Source organism: Pseudopodoces humilis, chromosome 26 (assembly GCF_049639895.1).
Source record: "Pseudopodoces humilis isolate 2021_Gansu_Grassland_sample_001 chromosome 26, ASM4963989v1, whole genome shotgun sequence".
NCBI lineage: Eukaryota > Metazoa > Chordata > Aves > Passeriformes > Paridae > Pseudopodoces > Pseudopodoces humilis.
Window position 1 is genome coordinate 5169628 of NC_142225.1, and position 20931 is coordinate 5190558.

General features: G+C 47.3%; 2 protein-coding genes across 4 annotated transcripts; both read right to left on the reverse strand.

The window, feature by feature from the left end:
• Positions 1-639: 639 nt before the first annotated feature.
• Positions 640-3097, reverse strand: SNRPE (small nuclear ribonucleoprotein polypeptide E). The gene is made up of 5 exons (XM_005529300.3): positions 2535-3097; positions 2278-2304; positions 1497-1559; positions 1252-1330; positions 640-828 (listed from the first exon to the last, which is right to left on the reverse strand). Exons 1-5 carry the CDS (start codon positions 2586-2588, stop codon positions 773-775), a joined length of 279 nt encoding a protein of 92 aa, XP_005529357.1. The 5' UTR covers positions 2589-3097; the 3' UTR covers positions 640-772.
• An 821-nt stretch (positions 3098-3918) lies between these two features.
• Positions 3919-20046, reverse strand: ZC3H11A (zinc finger CCCH-type containing 11A). Of its 3 annotated transcripts, none has more exons than XM_014258179.2 (18): positions 19960-20046; positions 16142-16194; positions 14683-14866; positions 13707-13826; positions 12933-13056; positions 12425-12622; positions 12098-12214; positions 11510-11590; positions 11165-11275; positions 10835-10897; positions 10540-10641; positions 10211-10276; positions 9208-9696; positions 7981-8054; positions 7035-7329; positions 6293-6438; positions 5927-5994; positions 3919-5097 (listed from the first exon to the last, which is right to left on the reverse strand). In XM_014258179.2, exons 3-18 carry the CDS (start codon positions 14734-14736, stop codon positions 4821-4823), a joined length of 2385 nt encoding a protein of 794 aa, XP_014113654.2. In that variant the 5' UTR covers positions 14737-14866; positions 16142-16194; positions 19960-20046; the 3' UTR covers positions 3919-4820. The 3 variants fall into 3 exon arrangements, with proteins under 3 accessions (XP_014113654.2, XP_087923178.1, XP_014113656.2); XM_088067052.1 differs by lacking the exon at positions 19960-20046 and adding an exon at positions 17493-19593; XM_014258181.2 differs by lacking the exon at positions 19960-20046 and having other exon boundaries at positions 11513-11590.
• Positions 20047-20931: the final 885 nt, after the last annotated feature.

Here is a 20931-nt window from a genome sequence, read left to right on the forward strand (position 1 = left end):
GCTCAAAAGCAAAGGCAGCAGAAAAATCCAAGGAAAAGGTTTTGGGAAAAGCGGTGCCCCCTTGGAATCTCTGCCCTGCTCCTCCTCCTCATCCCGGGAATTCCTGCCGGGATTGGGATCGCGGAGAGCCGAGCCCGCAGCTCCCCCTTCTGTCCGGAGCCCTCTGGAAGTTTTTTCCCCGTTCTGGCAGGAATTTGGGATGCTCCAGGCAGAATTCCCGCGGCTCGGGAAAGGAATCCCAGCTGGGAATGCTGGAAGGGGTAAAAATCCCGGGATCCGCCCCCGGGTGAGGCAGAGCCTGGGGAAGTACCGGGAAGGGATTTCTTGGGAAAAATGGATTTGATTTTGGGATAGAGATTGCTTTTGGGGGAAAAACGGATTATTTTGGGGAAGATGGGACTGGTTTTGGAAAAAGGGATTTTTTGGGAGAAAGGGATTTGCTTTGGGAAAGAAAGGATTCTTTTTGGGAAGAAGGGACGGGTTTTAGAAAGAAGGGATGGATTTGTGGAACATGGGATTGCTTTTGGGATAAAGGGCTTGGCTTGGGAAATCCTGGAAGCTCCAGGATCCAATCCCACAAGGAAAAACCCCTGGAAAAATACTTCCCCCCAGTCTTGAGACAGAAATCCCATCCCCAGGTTTTGTCAAAAAACATTTTTATTTCCCAAAGCCCCAAACTACAAAACAGAATTCCCAAAGAAAGAGCGGGGAGTTCCAGCTCCGGCTCATCCCGGTTTTCCAGAGCTCCCAATCCCGATTTTCCAGCTTGATCCTAACTGGAGACGCTCTGCAGGAGGGTGATGTTGTCCCCCTTCAGCATGATCCGACCTGGAATCACGATCAGGGAATGTGGGAATTAATGCTTTGGGACAGACCCCGCCCTCCCCACAGCTGGATTCCACTCCCAACCCTCCATTTTCAGCTCCAACACCTGGATTTGAGGTCCCACATCTGGATTTTGGGGCTCCCCACATGGGTTTTCATGTTCCACACCTGGGCTGCAGGTGTTACACCACGATTTTAGATCCCAAACCTGGATTTCATGTCCCACACCCCGGTTCTGGGATCCCACAGCTGGATCCCATGTTCCAACACCTGGATTTTAGGCTCACACCTGGATTTAAGGTCCCACATCCAGGTTCCAGGATCCCACAGCTGGATTTCAGGATCCCACACCTGGATCCCAGGATCCCACACCCAAATTTCCCATCCCACACCCAGATTCCAGGCTCTCAACCCCCCCTGACCTACCCAGCTGCTTCCTGGACTTGGTTTTGGAGTGAATTTCCTCAGCATCGTCCAGCACCAGGTTCATGTACTCGTCAAAGCCCTGCAAGAGCAGCACCAACCTCAGCCAGGCACCTCAAACCCCCAAAAACCCACAATTCCCAGGAGAAACAGGAACATTCCCACCCCTACACTGCTTTTTTTTCATGGAAAACGAGGAAGAAATGGGGAAAAAAGCAGAGGGGTGACAAAAGGACAGTGGCACTCACGATGATGCAGCCTTCTATCCTCATGTTCACCTGCTCATAGAGCCACACCTGGATCCTGGATCTCTGGAAATCGTGGAGAGGGAGAGAAAAGCAGGGATGGGAACAGCTGAAGGAGTTTGGCTCCCTCGCTGTCCCCAGCTCGGAGGGATCTCTGCTCTGTCCTCGGGTGTTTTAAGGTTCCTCCCCACCCCAAGCCAGTGTGGGGTTTCATGGGAATATCCCATGGGATTGCAGCATGGAGGAGCACCCTGCACTCCTCTCCTGTTTAAATGATTTTAAACGGAAAGAAACGGGATGGAGATCGGATATTGGGAAGGAATTTCCTTCTCTGGGAGGGTGGGGAGGGGCTGGAATGGAATTCCCAGAGGATCCATGGCTGCTCCAGCCCTGGAAGTGTCCAAGGCCAGGTTGGACAGGGGATAAAAGGGATAAAAAGGGTAAAAGGGATAAAGTGGATAAAAAATTGATAAAAAGGAGAAAATGGCAGCCTGGTATAGTGGGAGGTGTCCCTGCCCATGGGATTGGATGATCCCTTCCAACCCAGACCATTCCAGGATTCCCTGTGCTGCTTTGGGTGGGATATTGGGAATAAATCCTTCCCTGGGAGGGTGGGGAGGGGCTGGGATGGAATTCCCAGAGGATCCGTGGCTGCTCCATCCCTGGGAGCGTCCCAAGCCAGGCTGGGATGGGGAAGGTGTCCCTGGCCGTGGGATGGTGGCACTGGATGGGATTTGGGCTCCCGAACCCCGCGCTGCAGCCGGGCCGCGCTGCCGCTACTCACATTCTGCAGGTATCGGAAGATCAGGTTCTGGAGCCGAGGGTTAAAGGCACAACACAAGCAGGAGCTCCCGGGCACGGCACCCGCCACCCCCGGCATCACCCGCGCCCCCCCAGAGCTGCACCCGACCCCGCTGAGGGGGAACCCGCGGCGGTGAAAGCCGCGATTCCCCTGCACGGAGCCGCTCCTCCGGGGACTCCCGCACCCTCCCCGGCCGCCCCGCGCTCCGCCGGCGCCTTGAGGGGCTGGAGGCAGGATACGATGGGCTGCACCATCACCTTCTGCACCTTCTGGCCCTGCCCGCGGTACGCCATGGCTGCGCGGGGCCGCGGGGCGCGGCGGGATGGCGGCGGTGTGAGGGGAGGGGACGGAGCGCGGGGAACGGTGGGATGGCGGCGCCGTGAGGGGACGGAGCGCGGTGCACTGTGGGATGCAGTGGGATGGACGTGGGATGGCGACGCTGTGAGGGGAGCGGGGCACTGTGGGATGGAGGCGGTGTGAGGGAAGGAAGTGCGCGGTGCAGGGTGGGATAGCGGCGGTGTGAGGGGACAGGAGGCGTCCCGTGAGGGGACGGAGCGCGGGGAACGGCGGGATGGCGGCGGTGTGAGGGGAAAGAAGCTCGCGGTGCACGTTGGAATGGCGGCGCTGTGAGGGGAGCGGTGCACGGTGGAATGGCGGCGCTGTGAGGGGAGCGGTGCACGGTGGAATGGCGGCGCTGTGAGGGGAGCGGTGCACGGTGGAATGGCGGCGCTGTGAGGGGACGGAGCGCAGCGCACGGTGGAATGGCGGCGCTGTGAGGGGAGCGGTGCACGGTGGAATGGCGGCGCTGTGAGGGGAGCGGTGCACGGTGGGATGGCGGAGCTGTGAGGGGAGCGGTGCACGGTGGAATGGCGGCGCTGTGAGGGGAGCGGTGCACGGTGGAATGGCGGCGCTGTGAGGGGAGCGGTGCACGGTGGAATGGCGGCGCTGTGAGGGGAGCGGTGCACGGTGGAATGGCGGCGCTGTGAGGGGAGCGGTGCACGGTGGAATGGCGGCGCTGTGAGGGGAAGGAAGCGCGCGGGGGACTGTGGGATGGCGGCGCTGTGAGGGGAACAACTCGCGGTGCACTGTGGGATGGCGGCAGACTTTTCCTATTTTTTTTTATCATTATATTTAGTTTGTTCTTTTATGCTGTTAGTAGAGGTTTGCTTTTTTTCCGCTATTATTTAAAGTATTATTTTCTTTGTTTTTAATAACAATTCATAGGAAAAAAAAATCAATTAAAATATTCCCCTGGCTCTGAGCTATAGCAGAGCCTTCAGGTGCCCGGCTTTAAAATCGAGCGGCTTTTTGTGCTCTTACAGGCAAGTTTTGCTGTTCATTTGTCACAGAAGGTCACAAAAATGTGAGAAGCCAAAGTCACTGAAATATCCCCCATCCCTCCTGTCCCTGTTCCCTGGGATAAGATCCCAAATTCGCCCTGAGCCTCCTTTCCTCTAGGCTGAGCCTTCCCCAGCTCCCTCAGGATTCTCCAAACCCTTTCCCTTCCTCTGGATGATCCCACAACCCCACCCACTGCTCCTGTGCCTCATTAATTTCTAATTAACATAAATCCCAACCTGTTTGATCCCATTCCTTCAATAAAGCATGGAAAGCAGAGAGCTCTGCATGGACACCAGAGTGAGCAGCCTACCTTTAATCCCTTAAATAGAATCATACAAATATAAAATGGAAGAATAAAATATTTACAGGGAGAAAAAAAACAAAAACCCCAAAAACCACGGGGATTCCACCCAATCCCATCTCCAAGAGGCTGGAAAAGAGGGAAGCAGCCAAAGGAGGAACATTCCAAGTGCTTTTCCTTCCTCCCAAAATGATCCCGGCCGTGTGTGTGGGAGGCTCATTCCAGTCCTTCGGCAGGGAGGGATCCTCAGAAGCGAGAGGCACTTGAAGCAATCCTCCTTTTCCCAAATTCCTGCAGGCAGCCAGGAGGAATTTTGGCTGCCTAGCCCAGGATCCCGGTGCCATCAGGAAAAAAATCCGCCCCCGGCTCATTCCGAGTCAGGCTCTCGTCCTGGCAGAGTTTGGTCCAAAATCCCGACTCGGCTGCTCCCTCTCGTGGTTTTTCCTCAATTTCCCCCAATTCCGAGTCCAGAGGCAGCGTCCATCCGGCAGTTCCAGAGTTGACATAGTAACTCCAGCATTTTTGGGATTCACTGTCCAGGAGGGAGCTGGGATGGCTCTGGAGATGGGATCCGTGTCCTCCCGCCACCCCGAGGGAATTCCAAGTGCTTTGTCCTGTCCCGTGCGGGACAAACTCCCCGGAATTTCGGGATAACTGAGTGCAGACTCTGACTATTCCTAACAATCCAACTGTGCTTCCAGCTGGGAAAAAGGATCCCCTCCACAGATCCAACAATATTTACAGGATATGGGGGGACGAGGGTGGGGGCGGAATTTTGCCTTTTTTTTTTTTTTTTTTTAGGAATTTTTTTTTTGGTGTCGCGTTTTTTTTCCGCTTCTTTTTTTAAAAAAAAAAACAAAACAAAAAAACCAAACTCCCCCTCTCAGCTGTCAATCATCTCCGAGAGTTCCAGCAGGAGATCATCCTCATCCTTCCCTGGATCCAGGTCGATTTCTGCTTCCAGTTTTCCCCCGGAGATCTCCCAGATGAGCTTCTCGAAGTCGTCCTCCATGGACAGGGCGGGTTTGGCGGCGCCGGCGGAGCTCAGGCGCCGCAGCTTCACCGGCACCTCCAGCGAGGAAGAGGAGAAGGAGGAGGAAGATCCGGACACCTCCGACTGTGCCTGAGATTCCCCCTGGTTGCCAGCCTGCAGCTCGGGGCTGGGGAAAACAGGGAGAAGGGAAAAATCAGCGTGGGAGGTCACTGAGGTGGAGATGGACACTTGAGTTTTACACTGGCGTGGGGATTCCGGGGGTTTTGGGGATGGGTTGAGAGGCTGGGATTGGTTTTGGGGGAGTCCTGGATTGGTTTTGGGAGTCCAGGATGAGTGGGGTCGATTCAGGGTTTGGGGATTTAGCCAGGAGGAAACACAGCTGGAATGTGGGGGGAAAGAGGAAAGAAGGAACCCCAAAGTCACTAGAAAAAAATGCAGAAAGTCAATAAAAGCTTATAAAGCTACTGGGAAGAAATCCAAAAAAAAATCACTAAACAGAAACCCCAAAGGTCACTGGAAAGAAATCCCAAAAAACCACTGAAAATAAACCTCAAAGGCACTGAAAAAAAAAAAACCAAAAAGTCACAGGGAAGAAATCCCACAAACTCACCAAAACCCCAAAAGTATCACTGGAAAAAACTCCTCCAAAGTCACAGGGAAAAAACCCCAAAAGTCACTGAGAAAAAACCCCAAAAGTAACTGGGAAAAAAACCCCAAAAGTCACTGGAAAAAAAACCCCAAAAGTCACTGGGAAAAAAACCCCAAAAGTCACTGGAAAGAAATCCCAAAAAGCCCCTGGGAAGTTTTGTCCAAGTGCAGCGTTTGAAGGAAACCCAAACCAGCTCAGCTGCACATACAGGAATTCCAAAAATTCCATTCCAGCTTCCTCTGCTGGATTTTGATTCCCTCAAACCTGGAATTTCTAACTCGTGGTCACCCCCCCATCCCATTCCTGGGATGAGGAAGGAGAAGGAAAAGCTGGGGTTTGGGATTACCTCTTCTGGGAATTCTCACTCCGAGGTTTGGAGCCCGGGCTGTCCTCTGGAGAAGCGGGAACAACAACCTGGGAATGAGGAGCACGACAATTTTTATGGTATCAAACCCCCAAATTTTAGGATTCTTCTTCACCTGAAGCAGAGAATGCCCAAAATAAAGAATTTTCTTTTTCTTGAAGGAATTTTTACCTCGGAACGGACAAAAACCTAAAATCCTAAAAAAACCCCTAAAATCCCAGCAGGGAATCCTTGAGCTGCTTCCAAAGCAGGAATGTGCTGCTCCTGAGGTGAAAAGGGATGGGAGAGCTGGAGGAGGTTTAAATTTTCCAGGTTTTTTTGGGAAGCAGGGGGGGTTTTGGGGCTCACCTGGGCTGAGGGCTCCGGGGTGGCCGCGCTGGTGGCACCGAGTGGCCGCACGGCCACCACGGCCGGGCCCTCGGGGCTCTTCCTCTTCAGGGGCTGCCTGGCCGAGGCTGGGCCATCCAGAGGCTTCAGGCACACCTTGGATTTGGCTGGAATGCAGGGAAAAGGTGGAATGATGCAGCTTGAGGGAAAAAGGAAGCCCCAGGTTTTGTTGATAAGCACCAAATTCCAGGCTGGGTTGGGGTAGGATCAGGCAGGGGCACCCTCTGTGCTCCAGGGATGCTCCCAAGGTGATCCAGCCTGGCCTTGGGCACTGCCAGGGATGGGGAAACCAGGGATTCTCTGGGAATTCCATCCCATTCCCTCAGCACCTTCACAGGGAGAAATTCCTGCCCAAAATCCCTCCCTTTTCCCATTTTAAATCCAGTCCCTGTGTCCTGTCCCCCTGCTCTTTATCCCAAAACTCTCCTGGAGCTCCTTTTTCTCCTGGAAGGAGCTCTCAGCTCTCCCTGGATCCTTCTCCAGGTGAACATTCCCAACATTCCCACCTCCACAGCTCCAATCCCCGCAAACATTCCCAACCCTCTTCATCCTGCGGGCACCATTCCCACCAGGAATTCCCACATTCCCTGGACACAACCCACGGATATCTCCCAGCAGGGAACAACCCCAGCTGCCTCCCACTGGAATTCTTCCATCAATCCCTGCTCCCAGAACATTCCCAAAGGGAACACCCAACACCTACTTCTGGTTTTCCTCTCGGGCAGCTGAGCTCCCTTTTTCCCTGGATCTTTCTCCGGGCTTCCCGCTGCATCCTCCTGGGATTTCCCCACTTTCCTCCTGCCCAGCTGATGAGCTGATCCCACAGCAGGCTCGGGGCTCCCAGATCCCGGGGTTTTCTCCTTGTTTTTCTCCTGTTTTTCAGCTGGAATTGCCCCGGCTCCTTTCTGGAGTTTCTCCTCCTGGCGTTGTTTCAGCTGACGTTTCTCCCACATGATTTCCTCCAGGCTCTTCACCTGAATTCCAGAATTCCCTGAGTTCTGAGAAGGAAAAAAATAAACAACCCCAAGAGGGTTATTAGGGTAAAAATCCATGGATAAAATTCCATGGATTCACTAAGGAATTTTGGGCAGCAATCCCTTCAAAATGGCTCCGTGTGACAACATTAAAATCCACCTTTTTTTTTTTCCAGGATCCCTCCTGTGGAAATGCACTTTTAAAACTGCAATTCCCAAAAAAACCCCAAGTCTTCATGGAGCAGAAGGCTCTGCCTGTAGCCTATCCAATCTTTTTAGGGAATATAAAACAATCCAAGCTCCTCCATGGAGCCTGATTTCCTCTAAAATTCCAACTTTTTGGGTTGAAATATCCAGCTCAGGATTTTAAAAATGGGAAAAAAAAAAAAAAAAAAATTCAGGGAAAAATCACTGAAAAGAAAAATCTTTTGCCCACCTCTGGTTTTTATTGTCAGGTATAATCTAAATAATTCATTAATTAGTAATGAATTAATTTAAAGGGAGGATTTGTTTCTTGGGAATTTTCCCTACAGCATTTAGGGTTTCACCACAATCCCCCAACGAGGAAAAAACAGGGAGCAGGAAGCAAAAAATGCCAAAATTGTTGGGAAAATTCTTATTTTATGCCCAAAATGCTCTGAAATTCAATTTTTGATGAGGAATTTGTTCACTCACCTCAGCAGGCGCAGAGACCCCTTTGGGAGAAGGTTTGTTCAGCTCCACAATCATTTTTTCTTCTCTTCCAGGTGCTTTAATCCAGGAAAAAAACATCCCAAAATTGGTTTTTTGGTTTATTGGGGGGGGTTATTTCCCTATTTTTATGAACAGGAAGCAATTCCTGCAGGATTTTCTCTCTTCTTCAGTCCCATTGTGGATTAAATAATAAAGGATGAAATTTTTTAATACCCTTGTGCTGATAAATCCTTCACAAATAATATTCCAAAGGGGAATGGGATGGATTCCAGCACAGGGAAGACCCCACCTCATAAATCCAAGGGCAGAAAAAAGATGGAATTTACACCAGAAAGCTCTTTAAAGAATTAATTTTCCAGTGGGAAACACAGGAAGCTATCATGGAATTCATGGAGACTCCCGTGATCCTTTTAACTCTGGAAGAAATTAATTTTCCTCAAGGAAACTATCATGGAATTAATGGAAAATCCCACGATCCTTTTAACTCTGAAGTCTGGAAGCTCAAGGAATGAGTCTTCCAGTGGGAATTCATGGAGAATCCTGTGATCCTTTTAAAACTCTGAAACCCTTTCAAACGCACCCAGAAGGACAAATCCAAGCGGTTCCTGAGCCAACAGGATTCATTCCCGGGGGGAAGCAGAATTCCCAGGGGGGAAGCACAATTCCCAGGGGGGGGAAGCAAAATTCCCACGGTGGGGGAAGCAAAATTCCCACGGTGGGGGAAGCAGAATTCCCAGGGGGGGAAAGCAGAATTCCAAGGGGGGAAGCAGAATTCCCAGGGAGGGGAAGTACAATTCCCAGGGGGGGAAGCAGAATTCCCAAGGGGGGAAGCAGAATTCCCAGGGAGGGGAAGTACAATTCCCAGGGTGGGAAGCAGAATTCCCGGGGGGGGAAAGCAGAATTCCAAGGGGGAAGCAGAATTCCCGGGGAGAGGAAGCAGAATTCCCAGGGAGGGGAAGCACAATTCCCAGGGAGGGGGGAAGCACAATTCCTAGGGTGAAAGCAGAATTCCCAGGGGAGAAGCAGAATTCCCAAGGGGGGAGCAGAATTCCCGGGGGGGGAAAGCAGAATTCCAAGGGGGAAGCAGAATTCCCGGGGAGAGGAAGCAGAATTCCCAGGGGGGGTAAAGCAGAATTCCCGGGGAGAGGAAGCAGAATTCCCAGGGGGGGTAAAGCAGAATTCCAAGGAGGAAGCAGAATTCCTGCTCACCTACGAGCTTGGTGACCCGGAGCAGCTTCCTGCCCCTCAGGGCTGCCTGGGGTTGGCCGGGAGGGGCCGGGCCGTTCTCCCCGCCCTGCTGCATCCTCAGCGCCTTCTCCCTCTTGATCTCCTCCAAGGTTTTGATCCGAACCTCTCCGGTTCCTTTGGCTCTTCCCGGCTCCGCCGGCTGCGCCCTGCCCGGCATTGCTGGAGCAGGAATGTTCTGTTTCCTGGGACCGGCCTCAGCTTTGGCCCTGCTGGGGAATTCCTCGGGTTTTTCCTTCTCCTCTCCCAACCTTTTGTGGTTTTTTTCCGCCAGGGCTCCCGCCAGGGATTTGGCGCGGGCGGCCGGGGAGGGTCTCGCTCCCGAATCTTCCGTTTTCCTGCTTTCTCCTGAGATTTTGGCTGGGGGCTCCCCTCGCCTCTGGTTGGCTTTTTCCAGCCGGATTTCCTCCAGGGTTTTCACCCGGATCTCCTCGATGGGCTTGGCAGCTTTGTCTGTGGGCAGAGACATCGAGGCAGGAAATGAGAGAGAGCTCAGGAGTGGGAAATGTTCCCAGAATTCCTCCCAGCAATGAGGGAGTTGGGGATTGAGGGCTCTCAGTGCTCCTTGGACTTTAAGGATGATCCAGGGATATCTTTCCCTATCCCAGAGTGCTCCAGCCTGGCCTGGGACATTCCCAGGGATGGAGCAGCCACAGCTCCTCTGGGAATTCCATTCCAGCCCTTCCCAGGGAAGGATTCCTTCCCAAAATCCCATCTAAACCTGCCCCTCCATTCCCTGGGAATATTCCCTGTCCACCTCTCCTGCAGGTTCCCCTCAGGCCACAGTGAGATCATCCCAAAATTCAGGAATCCCAATTCCCTGAACAACCAACATCCCTCCCGCCTTTAAACCACTTGGATTTGGAACATCAGAGCCAGTCATCCTTTGAAATTCCCAATTTAAGGCTGTGTGGGAGTTCTTGGGAAGAAAACAAAAAAGGAGGGATATTTCAAATCTCATCTTTACCTGTCTCGGTGCTGCTCTGCTCTGAGGGCAGCCCCAGCCTCTCCTTCAGAGACTTCAGGACTTGAACTGAAAAACAAGAGGAAAAGTTAACAAGTGGCAAAAAAATCCCAGTTTTGGGTGGGAAATGAGACAGGAGAGAACCTCAGTGGGATTCAGAGCGACCCTGAACCCTCAATCAACAGGCAAAAACAGCAAGAGAAGAAAAGAGGAACAGAAAATCCAAAGGGAAAACCTGGACAGGAAACCCAGACAGAAGTCCTAACAGAAAAAAAACCTGGACAGAAAATCCCAAACACAAATTCCCAACAGAAATTCCATGGTTTTGGTACCTGTGCCTCTCTTTGGGGCCTTGTCAGCGTTGCCCTGCAGCTCTGCCTTCCTCCCCAGCCTGTCAGCAACGTTCCTCCTCAGGGGAAGGAAAGTTTTCCCAGCTTCAAAAAGACACAAAATGAGGAATTCTTTCAGAATATTCCCCTGCAGGAGGGTTTAGAACAATCCCCCAGGAACTTGAATCCTCATAGATGAATTTTTAATTTAATTTTTAAATTAAATTAAATTTTTAAGTTTTTATTTGCTATCAGAATTTGCTGGTTTTGATGTAAATACTCCCCAAAAAGCTCTCACCTGTGAGGGTTTTCCTTTTTCCCAGTCTGTCAGGAATGTTCAGCTGGATCACGGGGTCCTCCCCTAAAACAAGGAATAATCTTTGCAGTGCACCAAAAGCGTTCCCAATCCCCTCATCCCAAAAAAATGACATTTTCTGGCTGCCAAAACACAGGAACTGAAGAAGGACTGGGAGGAGAAATGATTTTGATGATAAAACTTCCTGAGCTTTAATTCCAAACAAATTCCCAACTTTTCCAACACAAATTCAAATTGGGAAAGGCAGCAGCACATCTCAATTATCCTAATTAGAAAGAATTTGATTTAGGGGAATGGGAATTTTGGGGTTACCTTCCTTGGAGGAGAGGGTCACAGTTCTCAGCACGGTCCGGACGTTTTCCTTCTCTGGCACGGGAATGCTCCGGGCTTGGAGGGGATCCACAGCCACTCCTGAAGGACCTTCTGCATGGAAAAATCAGGATATTCAGCAAATTCCCCTTGGATTTCCCCTTGGAATTCCAAACAGCTCTCAATGCCAGAGCAGCCCCTCCAAAAACATGGAAGTGTCCCTGCGGGATCTCTCAAGTTGTAAAAAAAAATACCTTCCCTTGTGAATTATCCAAGGAAAATCAGGATTAAACCCAAGGATGAACAATGAAGGATAAGGAAGGAGGGATTTGAGGGATATTAACTCACCACCTTGTTTTTTGGCTTTTTCCTTGAGTTTCTTCAGTTTGATCTCTTCCAAGGTTTTTATCCCGAAATTTAAGTTGTCATCTGGAAGCACAAAATAGTTCAGGATATTGAGGTAAATCCTTCCCAAAATATTGGGAATAAAACCTGCCAACACTCGCCAGGAATTAACCAGCCCCAGAACAGGTGGGGTTTTGGAAAAGTGGCAGCTTTTTTTTCACCCTCCAGGGGAAAATCCACACACTTTTTGGAGCACAAATTCATGGAGAGGGATTAAAGATTGCTGTATTCTTTAGATCTGGATTTCCACAATGCCTGAAGGGACGTTTTCAGCTATTTAAACTCTTTAAACTCCACCTAAACTCTTTAAACTCCATCTAAACTCTTTTAAACTTCACCTAAACTCTTTTTAATCCCATTTAAACCCTATTTTGTCCCACAAAACTAAACCAGGAGGATTTTCCCTGTTTTGGGAATGTGATTAGGTGGGAACGAGCTCCTGGATTCCACTCAGCATCCCTGGGTTCCATTTTATTTTAGGAATATTTTGGTTTTAATTGCCAATTTCTCCTCCCACAGCTCCTGGAATACCTTGCTTTGCACTGGGGTTGGGTTTCCTGGTGGAAATCACCCTCAGCCCGTTGTGGCTTTCTGTGGGTGGTGCCTGGACTGGGGTTTTGGTTTCTTCTCCTTCTTCAGAAAGCTGGTCTGGAAAGGGAAATCAAACCCAAAATTAAATCATTTATGGAGTAGAGATTTAGACCAAATTTCTTTCATTTTTAGGTGGTTTAATATCTCAACCCATCCAAATATTTATGCCTCTTCTCTGAGGCTGAAACCGCTGCGCAATTCACCAATTTTGTGATTTGGATCTCGATTTAAAGCGGAAATAACAGAAATAAATTTAAGATTTCTCACCATCATCATCTTCATCATCATCTGCAGCATTGATGACCACTGGGGGATGGGTGGGACTGGGGACATTCTCTGAGTTTTCCACCTTCATCACCCCCCTGAGCTGTGGGGAGGGGTTGGACTGGACCGAGAGTTTGTTCTGCTGCAGCTGCACCATTTTCACCTCGTCCTCTGCAGCCTCAGGGGGGCTCGGAAGAGTGGCTGGAAAAGGAAAAATATTCCAAACTTTGACCCTGAAGTTGAAAATCTGATAAAAGAACACATCTGGGTTCAGTTCTTTATTCCCCACCCATAAAGGGATTAAAGGAGAAGGGAAAAGGAGCCTTGAAAACAAAAATCACCAAAGAGAGAGCAAGAAAAAAATTCCAAAAATCAGAATTTCACTCCATTCCCCTGACTACAAACTGCCCTTCAGCCATAAAATAAATCCTTGAGCCTCCACATTCAATTTTATGGAATATTCACCATGAATTCTTGGGTATTTTGAGGAAAAAGGAGGTGGAAAACTCACTTTTGCTGGGGGGAAGGAAGAGCCCGTCCACGTAGCGCCCCTTGGTGTGGTGGAAAGCGCAGTTGTGCTTCTGGCAGCCTCCAGGTTGGTTCTCCCAGTAACAGGCGATCTCACTCCGCTTTTTCTGATGGAAAAAACACAAATCCAAGCTCAGAATTCCCCCTTGGATCTGCAAACTCACTCAGTTTGTCAACAGGGTGAAGTTCATTGCGAAGAGCAATGAATAAAAATATTTCAGGGTGTAGAGACAAGGTTTGGGAGGCTGGGGAAATGGAATTTATCTGGATTTATTTCCTATCATTCAGCTGGAAAAGACAGGGCACTGAGTTAAATGAATACAGAATTCAAAACAATGGGATCATTCACAGGGAAACATTTCAGTTTTCAGCTTTCAATTGCTGGTGAAATTCACCTGACTTTATCTTTCAGAGTTTTAGCTCTTTCCCATCATTTTCTTTTCCCTCCCTGCCCTGTATAATTCCAAGAGCTCAGGTTTAAAGTTTGGGGCAGAAATCCAGAGAAATTCCAGCTCTCAGGAATCTGTTTCCCACCACTTTTCAGGAGTGGGATCCAAGTGGGTGCTCTGGCAAAAATGTTGGGAATAACAGCATTTAATACAATCATTTCCTCCTGTGAAACAACTTAAAAAATTCATTTTTTCCTGTCCAACTCCCAAAATCCCTGCTGGAAAAGGTCATTTATCCCCCCCTACATCCCTGGGAAGCTCTGCCAGGGATTTTTTGGGATTTGGGAGGATTTTTAGGGAGCACTCACATCGATTTCCATGTGCCTGAACCTGCAGACATTCCTGAAGCACCGGCCCTCCTGCCACAGGGTGCACACGGTCTCGCTGCCCAGGGCGGCCTCGCAGTGGCGGAAGGCACAGGAATCTCCCTGAAATTCCCAGGAAATCAGCAAAAAACAGGGAAAAAAAAACCCCATTCAGCTTCAAAATATAAACAGGTTTGGAAAGGAGAATAAACAGGTTAAAAAAAAAAAAAACATGGGATGGGAAAGCAGAGAGGTTAAAAATTGGAATGGGATAATAAAAAAATGGGATGGGAAAGCAGAGGGGTTAAAAATGGGATGGGAAAAGCACATAGGTTAAGAATTGGAATGGGAAAGTAACAAAAAAATGGGATGGGAAAAGCACAGAGGTTAAAAATTGGAATGGGAAAAGCACACAGGTGAAAAAAATGGGATGGGAAAAGCACAGAGGTTAAAAATGGGAATGGGAAAATAACAAAAAAATGGGATGGGAAAAGCACAGAGGTTAAAAACTGCAATGGGAAAAGCAGAGAGGTTAAAAATGGGATGGGAAAATAACAAAAAAATGGGATGGGAAAAGCACAGAGGTTAAAAACTGCAATGGGAAAAGCAGAGAGGTTAAAAATGGGGTGGGAAAATAACAAAAAAATGGGATGGGATAAGCACAGAGGTTAAAAATTGGAATGGGAAAAGCACACAGGTCAAAAATTGGAATGGGAAAAGCACACAGGTGAAAAATATGGAATGGGAAAAGCACACAGGTTAAAAATGGGATGGGAAAAGCACACAGGTTAAAAATGGGATGGGAAAAGCACACAGGTTAAAAAAATGGTGTTGGAAAGGGAAATCACCCAGCTTAAAAAAAGTCCAGTTTTCAGAACTGGGAGCTGTACAATTAATGAGTGAAGAGGAATTTGTTTCCTCACTCTTCCTGTTCTTTGCTTGGGAATTCCGAAGGGAATGAAGGAATGGCAGAGCTCACCTTGTTGCAGGTGGAGTAGAAGTAGAAGTAGCAGTCGTCTCCCTGGTTGGACATGCTGCAGGAATCCTTGGGAAAGCTCCGGGTTTGCTCCCTGCCAGGGCTCTCCTCCAGCCTGGGCAAGAATTGGCTTCGCTCCAAAGGCTTCTCCTGGCTTAGCAGTGACAGCTTCTTTTTAAAAGTAACCCTAGAGAAAGGGATCCCCAACAAAAATGGTCATTTTTAGGCAGATTTGTCCAAAACTGCAGGAATTTTGTCAGCATAAATTCTAATTTGGGACCTTAATAACAGTTCTGGGTCTTAAGCAGAGAAAAATTAAGGGGGGACCCAAAAGAGAGGCACTTCTTCAAAACTTGTGTGTAATTTTGAGTTATTAATGATACAAGAATATTTTATTATTATATTATTTCACACTGTATTATTAATACCATCTGTTCTTCCACATTTGAAATGAAACTTTAATTCGAGGATGTGAGCCAATCTCTTTAAAAATCACATTACCATCACATCTTATTCCATATTATTATGGAATTATATATATTATAAATAGAATATATATTACAAATACTATATAATTATATGTATTATTATATATAATGCAATGTAGCATAATGTAATAAACATAATAAAAACAGTAAATCTATTATAATAAATATAATGGAATATAATGCAACAATATATATTATTATAATAGCACATATGTAATATATATACATGGAACATATATTATTCCATATTATTAATACATGTTATTTCTTATTGAAGGTGAATTCAACTTTAATAATTAGATATTAATAATGATTACATCATCACACAATGACACCACACCTCTACAATACCTCAACATCAAACCTTAACAATGGATGCTGAAAGAAGATTTTATTTAAATATTTCCAATATATCGGAATATTCTCAAAATATTTCCAATATATCAGAATATTCTCAAAATATTTCCAATATATCAGAATATTTCCAAAATATTTCCAATACATTTGAATATTCCCAAAATATTTCCAATACATCAGAATATTTCCAAAATATTTCCAATACATCAGAATATTTCCAACATATCAGAATATTTCCAATATATCAGAATATTTCCAAAATACTTCCAATACATCAGAATATTTCCAAAACATTTCCAATACATCAGAATATTTCCAAAATATCAGAATATTCCCAAAATGCTTCCAATATATCAGAATACTTCCAATACATCAGAATATTCCCAAAATATTTCCAATATATCAGCATATTTCCAATATATCAGAATATTTCCAAAATATTTCCAATATATTGGAATATTACCAAAATATTCCCAATACATTGGAATATTTCCAAAGTATTTCCACTGCTAATTGGGAATATTTGGATTCATCACATTGCGTATTCCGGCGACATCCCAGCTCCGCATTCCCAGATTTTTTTTCCCCAATCCCAGAGGATTTTGGAGCTCACCCACCTGGCCAGGCTGAGCACAGGCTTTGATCTTCCCAGCCATGCGGTTCCCCTCTCCTGTAGGCCGAAGGGATCCGTCAATGAATAACAAAGGGGCAGAAAGAATTTTTTCCTTTTTTTTTTTTTTTTGTGTTTTTTGTTTTTCCTCCTGACAATTCCAAGGGAACCTCTCAGCCAACAATTCCAAACTCTGAGGCGCTCTCAGAACAATCTGACAACTAATGGAGGAATTGAGTCCATGGCAAAAGTGGCACGCTGGAGACAGCCAGGGATATTTTAGCTCTTCCAAAAAAAAAAATTAAAAAAACAAAACCAAAAAGAACCATAAAAAAAAAGCAACAAAAAATTTTTTAAAAAAATGCCCCAGCGCCTTTTTTTGTTTTAAAGATGAACTCGGGATTCAAAGTGGCTGCAAAAATGAGGCTCCATCTTCCACAGCTGGGGAAATTTCTAATTTTTTTTTTAAAATTATTTTTTTTAATTATTTTAATTCAGTAAGTTGCAATTTCAGGTCTTCTGAGATTTCTTCACCTATTAAGAAAACACAAAAACCTTCCCCCGTCTTTATGACCTGTGCAGCAAAACCTCCCCCACCCCAAATTTGTGTGTATAAACCCACCATCGTGTTTATACACACCCCAAAAGAGGGAAGGACAGCAAAACAAGGAGAAAACCGGCAAATAAAAATAAAAAAAATCAGGAATTTTGGCCCATTTCCCACATGGAAGTGCAGGTCAGTCTCTCACTCGGGGAAAATGAGATTATTTCTGGAATTTTGGATGAGGTGAAGGCGGTGAGAGGGGATTTGGGGACACGGTGACAGCCCAGGGGACAAACACATCCATCCCCATCCATCCCCATCCATCCATCCCTCGGGAATGCCTCGATCCCTGGTCCAAGGAAAAGCAGGAGCAGCGAGCTTTGGGAAGCAGGGATTGCTTTGGGAGCGGCGTGGCTGCACGGATTGGGAATTTGGGTCAGGAATTACTCGGTTTTTCCATCAAATATTACAATTTTGCCGTTTGTGCTGGTCCCTAATCCATTTATCCATCATTATCTTGCCTCGGATCCAATTCAGCAACTGATTGGGGTTTCTGATACCACCAAAAATTGATTTAATTCAATAATTTTTTTCATGCGAATCCCAATTTTCTTTTGGATATTCTCATAAAAATCAGATTTTTAGGGTTCTTTTTCCATACAACCTGCAACCAAACCAGCTGAAATCCAAATAAAAGTCAATTTTACCCCTCTGACATTCCTGTGCAAAGGGTTTCTGACTCTTTGGGGAGGACAAAACCGAATGAAATTGTTCTTTACAGCTTAAGAAGAAATGGTTGGAACCTTTTACTCACACAAACACTATAGTGAATTTTCCCAGGATTTGTTTTTTTTTTTTTTTGGCCAGGAAATTTTCCCAAATCTAAAATAAAGAGCGGAAAAGTTGGATTCTCATGTTAGTGATTGGGTTTGCTGTTTGTTTTCTTTTTTTTGACTGCTTGACAAAGGGAATAAAACAGGAATTAAGTGCAGGGTTCCCTCCCCTTCTTCCATTTCCACGGGGTTAGATTCACTTTTGGACCTTTAAAATCAGATTTTGGGTCATGGAGATTCCCAGGGATCTACTCCTAAAAACTCCTGGAGCTCGCTCTTGTGGAAGTTCAACATTTTTCCAGGTGTTTTCCCCAACGCTCTTGGGAGTTAAAATTCAATTTCAAGCCCAAATTCTTCGGTTTGCTCAAGCCAACACTGAAATCCTTGGGAATTAGGGGTCATTCCTGGCTGGGAGCAGGAATTCCAACCCAAATCAGGAGGAATCCCCAGGCTGGAAGGTGAAATTTCCTTTCCTCAGGCAGTCAGACACACCTAAAAATGCAACATTCCTACATCCACCACCCTGGGGGGAAAGAAAATCCCTTCAGATTTAATTCCTTTTTAAACTACATCAGCAGTTTGCCTTCCACATTTTTCCATATTCCAGTTCAGAGGGTGAATCTTGTTTAAAGAGTGGGAATAAAACCTTGAAAATAAACAACAACAGAAAAAAAACAACTAACCCCCCCCCCCCCTCCAAAACCCCTCAAAGTTCTAAACTCCATCAAGGTAACTTAATTATTAAAAGGTTCATTAAAAACCGGTTTTTTCTCTCTAATTTTAAACTGGTGTCAAGGTGGCAATCAAAAAAAAAAATTTAAAAATAAAATCTGAATAAAAATGAGTAACTCTGGTGCACTGAGCAGGTCTTGTATCAATTTAAGAGAATTTTAAACTCTTTTTTGTCCAGAATTCCATTAAAATTTTTGTAGTAAAATATTTTTAAACCAATCATTTGTAAAAAAATCAAATAAAAAATGCAGCAGCTGAGGGTCAGCAAAAACTGGGCCAAAACAACACGAACTTTTTAATTTTAAAGGGAAAATAAATAAAAACACCCAACAGAAGTTTTCCTGCACCTCCCTGCGAGGAATTCTTGGATTTAAAGCCCCCAGATTTCCCTGGAAAAGTCTCTCCTGCTGCTTCATTTGTGCCTTGAATTCCTGACAAGGCCATTTGATGATTCACCTCCTGTTTATCAGGTGGCAAAGAAGGAAAAGCACCGGGAATTCCATATTTTAACTCCCTTTTTAGCCATTTTATTCACTGTCCTCCAGCTTACCCTCCTCAGGAATCAATCCCAAACCTGCTGCTCCGTCCATTCTTGAATAAAACAGGAATAATTAAAGAAAATAAACTTATTTTCCTCCCCTGTATTTCTGAGCTCAACCCCAGAGCCTGGCAGCAATTTCCTATGACAATTCCTCCCTCTCACGGGAATATTTTATTAAATCATTAAATCCCAAGAAAGACTTGATTTCCCCTGGATTTCACCTTGGAAAAGTGTCATTGGAGCCAGGAAGTGACAACACCAGGAAGTTTTACCTGGAAAACTCCTGGACACATCCAGCAACACCTCCAGCTCATCTGCTCTACTTCAGGTGTGCCCAAATTCAACCCCAAAATCCTTTATTCACCAAGAAACCTCTTATTTTTTTTTTTTTTTACAGCCAAATAAAGCCGGGTTTTCCATAGCAAGTGTGACCCTGAGTGCAATTCTGGGAATAACCTGGAGGCTCTGATCCCTGCAACAACAACAAAAACCTACTCCTTTTGGCGTTTCCATAACAAAATTCGACATCAGAAAGCAGAAACCTCTCAGCTCCAACCTTTAAAACAAGAGAAACCCCCAAAAATTCACCGAATTGCGTTGTTTTAACAACCTACGGGAGGAATTCAGCCCGGCTGCATCCAGAGTTACTCAGCTCCTGAAGTTCCTTTAGGGAATGAGGAGTAATTAGGTGACTACATTAGAAATGCCCTTTAGACGCGTTGCTACAACAGGAAGGAACGAGGTTTTACCTGAAATTGAGGAGATTTATAAAGCACCTGCGTTGGGAGCGCTAATTTAGAGGGGGGGGGGGGGGGGGGGGGGGGGGGGGGGGGAGGGGGGGGGGGGGGGGGGGAACAAGCCCTAAGGAAAGGCCTCGGGCCTACCCCGGGCACGCAGCCCTCCCCTCCCTCCCCAAAGCCCCCGGGAGCAGGAAACCCACCTTATCCCGGCTTTATTCCCACCTAATCCCACTAATTCCACCTCATCCCACCTCACCCCCGACGCTGTGGGGACAGCTCGGGGGACGCGCGGCCTGTGGAGGGGCTGGGGCCGGAGCTGGGCTAGCACCCCCCACCACCGCCACCGCCGCCTCCGCCCTTCCGCGTCCCCCCATCTCCCACCAGCCGCCGCGGGGCTCCGAAGCGCTCTATTTACGGTCGATCGGGGAGTTTTACCGAGCCCCCGGGGGCCGCCGTGTCGCTGTCGCCGCGCTCCGCCGGGGCCGCCGCCGCCGCCGTGTCCCCAGTGCCCGGCTCAAAGATGGCGCCCGGCGCGCGCGCAGCCTCAACGCGCCCTCTGCCAAGATGGCGGCCGGAAATGGCTTCATCCTCCCGACGGAGAGGGCGGGCGGAGCCATGAGGCGGAGCGGGGGCGGGTTTTACTGTGCTTTCGCTTCACCCGCGCTTCAAAAATCCTTCCAAAAGCCTCAGAAGTGAGGGTAAAGCTTTTCTCTGTGAAGCGAACAGGATCGTTGTTCTTCACCCTACTCTGCACCCTCAGAATTAAGGTTGGGAAATCCCTGCAGGATCAAGTTGTTTCCCGAACCCCCAGAGCCCTCAGTGCCATGGCCAGTCTTTCCCCTCCAGGGATGGAGGAGGACTCCAAACCTCCCCGGGCAGCCCCTTCCGAAGCCTGGCCACCCTTTCCATGATTAAATTCCTCCCGATGTCCCGAGAATTGTCCCCAGTCCTTGCCAGAGCCCCGCTGCCCTCAGCCGCGGCGGTGCCGTCCTCTCCCTCACGCCGCCTCAGGGATGAGAATTCCAAACTGGAAGGTATTTTGAGTTCCCAGGCCTTTTTTAGGATTCTTTTTTTTCTTTGTATGGAGCCGGATTATGGTTACCAAAAAGAAAAAAAAAAAAAAAAAAAGGAAAATAAAAAAAAGGCATTGTGGCTGTTATGTTTATTTAAAAGCTGTGGCCATGGACGTCTCCTTGGGAAAGCAGGGAAGAGAAGAAGGGTGACATCGAACAACAAAGTTTTACACCCTGTTCTTGTCCTTCAGAATCAGCTCCAAGGTTCAACTTGGAGATGTTTGGGTTTAAATTTTCTTTCAGCCCACTGCGATTTCCTCATCATGGCCCTGGGGTATTGAAGACTGGAGAAGACTGGAGAAGATGCTTCTTCTCCATAAAAAAACAGCTACAG

Coding starts and splice junctions, on each gene's coding strand:
- ZC3H11A (XM_014258179.2), bottom strand. CDS start 14,736: ATGTCCAACCAGGGAGACGACTGCTACTTCTACTTCTACTCCACCTGC. Junction 11,591..12,097: donor CAACCCCAGTGCAAAGCAAG/GTATTCCAGGAG, acceptor TTGTGCTTCCAG/ATGACAACTTAAATTTCGGG. Junction 7,330..7,980: donor GGGTCTCTGCGCCTGCTGAG/GTGAGTGAACAA, acceptor TTTCCTTCTCAG/AACTCAGGGAATTCTGGAAT.
- SNRPE (XM_005529300.3), bottom strand. CDS start 2,588: ATGGCGTACCGCGGGCAGGGCCAGAAGGTGCAGAAGGTGATGGTGCAG. Junction 1,560..2,277: donor TCTTCCGATACCTGCAGAAT/GTGAGTAGCGGC, acceptor CACGATTTCCAG/AGATCCAGGATCCAGGTGTG. Junction 829..1,251: donor CAAGTCCAGGAAGCAGCTGG/GTAGGTCAGGGG, acceptor TCGTGATTCCAG/GTCGGATCATGCTGAAGGGG.